General features: G+C 32.4%; 1 protein-coding gene across 1 annotated transcript in view; it reads left to right on the forward strand.

Annotated features, from left to right (window-relative positions):
- Positions 1-5148, forward strand: part of gammaCOP (coat protein (coatomer) gamma) — a 28638-nt gene extending 23490 nt beyond the window's left edge. The window contains exons 13-14 of the mRNA XM_072536970.1: positions 4404-4661; positions 4919-5148. Coding sequence (XP_072393071.1) covers positions 4404-4661; positions 4919-5049 — 389 coding nt within the window. The 3' untranslated portion in view covers positions 5050-5148. The remainder of the gene's footprint in view (positions 1-4403; positions 4662-4918) is intronic.
- Positions 5149-6622: the final 1474 nt, after the last annotated feature.

Consider the following 6622-nt stretch of genomic DNA (forward strand, 5'->3'; position numbering starts at 1 on the left):
ATGTTTTTTATATTTTGTTCTAGGTTTCTCGTATAGACTATATAGTCGATTAAGCTTTTCGCATTTCTCTCTTCAGCCACAAATGTATATTTGTCGTTAATGGTTTGTTCACTGAATGTGTTTCCTATTATCAGGTCATTGGTTTGGCAGAATTCCAGCATTTTAATTCCATTTCTATTTAATGTTTCTTCCCCATATTGTCCAATGCATCCTAATCCCCTGTTAATATCCTTACCTACTCTTGAATTCCAATCGCCTAAGATTATTATTTTTTCTCTTGTCTCTTTTAATTTGTCTAATGCGTTTTGGAGTTCGTTGTAGAATTCTATCATTATCTCTTCTTCATTACCTTCTGTTGGTCCGTATATTTGTATTATTCCTATCTTGTCTTTTAGTTCTATTTGGGCTGTGATTATTCTAGATGATACTGCTTCGTAGTTTGTTATTCTTGATTCCATTCTTTTATTAACTATTATACCGACTCCTTCTTTTGCTCTATGTCCCTGTGGTACTCCGGAATAATATAGACTATATTTCTCATTGATATTGATGTGTCCTTTCCCTATCTTTTTTGTCTCGCTTATTCCCATTATTTGTACGTTCATTTTTTCCATTTCTTCCGTAGCTTCTATTTCCTTGCCGGTCAGAGATGTCACATTCCATGTCGCTATTCCTATATGATTTGTCTTGTTAAGATGTATTTCCTTATTACTGTATTCTTGTTCTCCATTATTGGTGTTAACGTTGATTTCATGCTACCTGGTTTTTGTATTAACATTATATCCGTTATTTATTTTATTACCGTTTTTATTTCTAATGCTAATATTTAATTTTTCCCTACCTTCATTACTAATGCTATGCCCATTTTTGATATTCCCCCTAACTATAATGTTATCACTACTGTTAGTAAGCCTAATACCCATATTCCTATCACAAGTCATATTTCTAATGGCATACTTATCATTTACATTTCTAATCCTATTCCTATTACTACTTAAAACTAAACATTTATCATCATTGTCCGGTTTATTTTGTAATTCTTCTTTCTCTATTCGTTGCTTGACCTCTCCTTGGTTCTTTTTATGTTGCTCTGGTAGTTTTTTGAACTCTCTATTTCCACTACTTTTTCTTCTTTATAGCACCATCTCCATTCCTTGCCGTCTACTGTGATTTTATTGTATCCTATTTTGACCATTTTTCCATTTTCCCTCATTTCTCTTGCTTTATCTCTTAAAGCTTTCATTTTCTCTCTCTCTCCTTTTGTGAGATCCTCTGTAATCCATATTTTTTTGGTGTATATAAAAGATGTATATCACATCTAATTTCATTTTCACTTTATTTCGGTTTCACACAACGTAGGAAAAGTATAATAATACGTCATTCAAAAAATTGTAAAGGAAATTTCGGGAATATTTCAAATATGCCTATTTATTATACAGTTCTCTCGCTTGTAAATTACCTCGGAAAGAATATCTTTCTTTTAGTTGTATTTTAATTACGTCGCACACTTCTTTGGCAATGTCTCTTTATATATTGTCGACAATTTTTCTTGTTTAATTATTAAATTGAATTATTAGTAAATTATTGAATTTTTAACGCTCATCTCAAATTTTAAACATTTAAAGTTACATATCTATCACATTTTTCTTCGATTTTATCAAACATATCTATGAATTTCTCAGGATGTTCAAAAACAAAGTTAACTGTGCGAATGTTATAGATCCATCTACACACAACCAAACTTATATGGAATCACCATGTATTTCAAAAAAGTAATTATTTCTTTTGAAAAAACTTGTTGGGTATTGTTGCGAGGAATAAATTTTTTTATTGAAAATAAACAAACCGATAAAACAATCACAGCTCGGTACGTTATAGATTATTTGCTTTAGTTGTAAATTAAACGAAAATAAATAAACTAACTAATGAGTACAAAAACGAAAATATAGAGGAAAGATTATTGGTCTTGTGAAGCAAGGAATGTCTCAGAGGAGCATAACTGCAGTGGTAGACGTAACACAGATTGACTAAACCTGTGCTAGGTATCAGGAATTAATAACGCTTAAGAAAAGATCAAGACAAAGTCGCTAAAAAGTAACAACGGCTCCTCACGATTGTTTCATTGTCGAAGCAGTTAGAAGAGACCCGACAATTTCTCACCCGCAGCTCCAAAGGCAACTTTTGGAGGCTACAGGTGTGTTTCAGTTGAAACGATAAGAGATGGAGAATGGGACAACAGAGAGAGATGGAAACGGTTGCGCGAAGGAAGGCAGTGAATACTGTAGAATCCCTTAATATATATATATATATATATATATATATATATATATATATATATATATATATATATATATATATATATATATATATATATATATATATATATATATTGTGCTATCAACTTCTCAGGTCTTATAAAAAGAAAGGGCCCGATTTCATTTTATATGCAGTTGTTCTACTGTCATCATCTAATCTTCAACTAAAAAAAAACGCCAAAAATGTTCTTGTATGCCGATTTGATCTCCACTTTTGTTAGTCTTCACATACTGTTTCATTCAGACATCCTGCGTCTCTGTTCTATTCAGTTGATCTTCTACTTTTGTTTCGAGCTTTTCGTAACTAGATAGTGTGATGCCTAGATGTTTAAACTCCATCATTTGTTCTATTATCTGACCCTCTAGTTCCAATTTACATATTAGTAGATTTGCTGTTATTACCAGGCATTTTGTCTTTGTTGGAGAAATGATCGTGTTAATTAATTTGGTGCAACATGTGTTTTAAATCATATTCACTTTAAGAGATTGGGCCGCTTTTATGCACGCATTTTTTGTCGCCTGTCGCCTAGCGACAAAAACACGGTTTTTTTAGATGAAACAAAATGAAACTTTTGTTTAGCGTTTTTTGCCTCGTGTCGCTTTCAGATAAAATTTGTTAAATAGATAGGTGACCATGGTACCGTGCGATAAGAAAGTGTGTATTGATAAAAAATGGATCCGTGTGTTATAAACTTAGTATACAAATATATAATTGTTCACCCAATAAATAATGTAAAAATCTTCAGGCGCATATTATACACTACATAAATTATTAAGACAATGGTTTTTGCAATCATCTGATGATGAATCTCACAAAGATAGTCGTTTTTCAATTTTGTCGATAAATAGTTCACCATCAAGGTGGTCCCAGACAACAACACACGTCTTCATGAAACGACACACGTCTGTGCACTAGCAAAATAAGTTCATATCGAAGCATCAGCGACAATAAACGCGTTGCATAAAAGCACCGATTTAATTAAATGTACTTATAAAAATTCTCTAATTCCAGGAGACAGAATTTGAGAACACCGCGATACAGGCATCAAGTGGCTCACCGACTTTGATGCATAAAAAGACACATATAAGACAATTCCTTTAGAGAACGTGTTTTTGAGTATTGCGTCGTCTGCTTAGCAGATTATTTTAAGTCGTGTTTCTCCTATTTGGTATCCTTTTTTTCGTTCTGACTTTTTTTATAAGGTCATCCATGATGGTTGAACAATAGAGGCCCAGGGGATTCACTGAGCCCTCTATTGTTTTCAGTTGCCAGCTTTAGTTCGGTCAGTTAGTCCTTCTTCTAGTTTTACTTTTATTGTGTTGTTATGGCAGATGTTTTCGATCGTTTTGATTATTCCTATTTCGACTCTTAAAATATGTTCTGGCATGTTCGATTCTGCTTTTGATTTCCTGAGATAAGTCCCACTTTCCATTAACCCAATAGCCCAAATATTTGTATGATTGTACTCTCTATACTATTTCTCAATTTATCCTAATATCAGTTAGATTGTTAGCTATATTTTTGTTTTTGCTGATGACTATCCATTTGGTTTTCTTTGTATTAACTTTCACCCCATTTGTTTACTATGGTTTGTTACCGCTGATTAGAAGTATCTGTGTTTAGCAAACTGTGTCATCAGCATATCTTAAGTTGTTGATTCCGTTAGCAATTATACCTGCTGTTCTGTCTTTCACAGCTTCTCCGAAAATATTTTCTGCATATAAATTAAATAAAAGTGAAGAGAGCACACATTTCTGTCAATTATAAAGTCAGCTGTCCGACTCCAGTACAAACCGGCTATTATCCGAATGTCCCGCCCATCTATTCCTGTCATTCAAAATAGCAATTAATATTTTGAAATTGCCATTAATCGTGTCATAAACTTTTATACTGTCTCATGAATGCCTGCACTTGATTCAAATACGGGTACTTTATATGACTGGGGGAATGTAGATATTGCAATATTTATATTTACTAGAATCAAATGGATATTTATGAATTTTTTATTTATGTATTTTTCTGTAATGGTAAACTAGTTTAATATAAATTTATAATACCCAAATTTCTTATTTTCATATTTTTCGTAGGTTACGATGATGAATATACGCTGGAAGACATCGAAATAACTTTAGGGGACCAAATCCAAAAAGTAAGCAAAGTAAATTGGGCTGCGGCTTGGGAAGAAGCTGCAGCTACTTATGTAGAAAAAGAAGATACATACTCATTGACCATCAATACGCTAAGTGGCGCTGTTAAGAATATTATTCAGTTCTTGGGATTACAACCTGCGGAAAGGACTGACAGAGTACCGGAGGGTAAATCTACGCACACCTTACTTCTAGCTGGTAAGATATACTTTTTTGTTTTATATCTCTGTTAGCACTGACGAAGGAATTCATCTATCATACCATTAATGTGCTACAATAATGAAAAAACGTGTTTTTATTAAAAAAAAAATCAATAATACTATAATCTTCAGGATAATGTGAGCTGGATAGCAGCCAAGTTTTATTTTATTGATCATTTCCAAAATCCATATATCTCAACTTTACATTTTGCAGAAAATTTTCATATTTTTTAATTGTTTTTTTTTTGTTTTTAGGTGTATTCAGGGGAGGTATTGACATACTAGTAAGAGCGAAACTGGCTTTGGGCGAATGTGTTACGATGCAACTAACTGTCAGGTCGCCAGATCCAGACGTTGCTGAGCTTATAACTTCAACTGTAGGTTAAGTTTAAAGGCTACGTTAATGATTATGTATTACAATTTTTCCATATGTATAAATATTTTGATTTATTTAAATTTTATTAGAAATTAAACAATTTTAAGTAGCAATGTGTTTTTATTTTCTAGGTTTCTAATTGCATATCAGAAGTTTTGTTTATTTTTTTTTAAATTCATGTTGCCTTCTCGACACGAAGGCGGCAGTAATGCATCAGGTCACATGTTAAGAATATAATACATTACGGTTCGACGGATAATACATTACGCCCATTTAACACGTTCCCTGCGTGAACAGTTTTTAAATAACTGTCTATTTGGTGGAACGAGGTCGTAAAGACCTTGTTATAAAACTTGTTATTCCCCATCTGCTAAGGCTGTAAAATGTTAATTTTTTAACTATTTTTAATGTTATTGGTACTGTTTAAATCCTTATAGAGTGCTCTAGTCCAATTATTGTAAAAAAATTTACGAGGTCGATTTGACCCCTTACCGCTATAAAGTACAATTTTTATCCATTTTTTATCCATTTTTTAAACTACCAAACATCCGAGAATAATAAAGTATAACAAAGTTATTTTAAGATATTCTTCAGTTGTTTTTTAAATTAACTCATTTTGGAGTCAAAACATTAAGGGGTTAATAATAGTTTCTTCACACTAAAAAGCCTACTAATCAACTTAAATTTTACAAAAATCTCGCCAAAAGCTAAACAATTAATAAAAATCCCATTATAAACATAATATGTATTGTATTACAACGGCCACTCTCATTGTGAGGTCATCAGCTGATAGTGGCAATATCATATAACTTTTACCATGGGCGTGATGCGAGACTACACTTTTTTTTTATTTGATTTTTTATTTGTTTCGACGACTAGGTCATTGACACGATGGCAGTATATTACAATATAAGGGTATTACAAATACAGTTTTACATTTGACAATATACAGTACATTATACACAATACTTATTTTTTAAAAATTTAACCGTTATACATAATTACAATTCAGAGTTTGTAAAGCACTTGAATGTCTTTTAAATATTTAAACAGACTTGCATATTTCTCAGTTTCATTCAACATTTCTTGTATATTACCTCCCAACTGGTGTTGTTTTCTTTTAGTAGAAAGATGTGGACATTCTTTAAGGAAATTCTTGACGGTTAAGGGACTGCTGCAATGGCCGCATATATGTGAATCGGTAGATGCCATGTGTAAGCCGAGTGTGTCCAATTCTTAATCTTCTTAGAATAACCTTGTATCTTCTGGACATAGGTGGTAGCTCTAAGGAAGGTATAACTGGTTGTATATCGTGTAAATGACTCGGAGTTGTGTTCCAATTAGATTGCTGTTTGTCATATATACGCTTTTTGACCATTTTTTAATATCATTATGCAGCTTGATATTTGATATAGGTATATCCAAAGTAGAAGCTTCTTTTGCGGCTATATCAGCTAAGTATGTCTAGGAACAATTGTTTAATTATAGCTTTAGGGGTGTCATGTTTATTGAAAGAGCAAAGGGAGGTATTGACATTCGGAAGTTGCTTATGCCACGGAGGATGTGTGGAGATATGAAAGGTG

The sequence above is a fragment of the Diabrotica undecimpunctata genome, chromosome 7 (assembly GCF_040954645.1).
Source record: "Diabrotica undecimpunctata isolate CICGRU chromosome 7, icDiaUnde3, whole genome shotgun sequence".
NCBI classification, from domain to species: domain Eukaryota; kingdom Metazoa; phylum Arthropoda; class Insecta; order Coleoptera; family Chrysomelidae; genus Diabrotica; species Diabrotica undecimpunctata.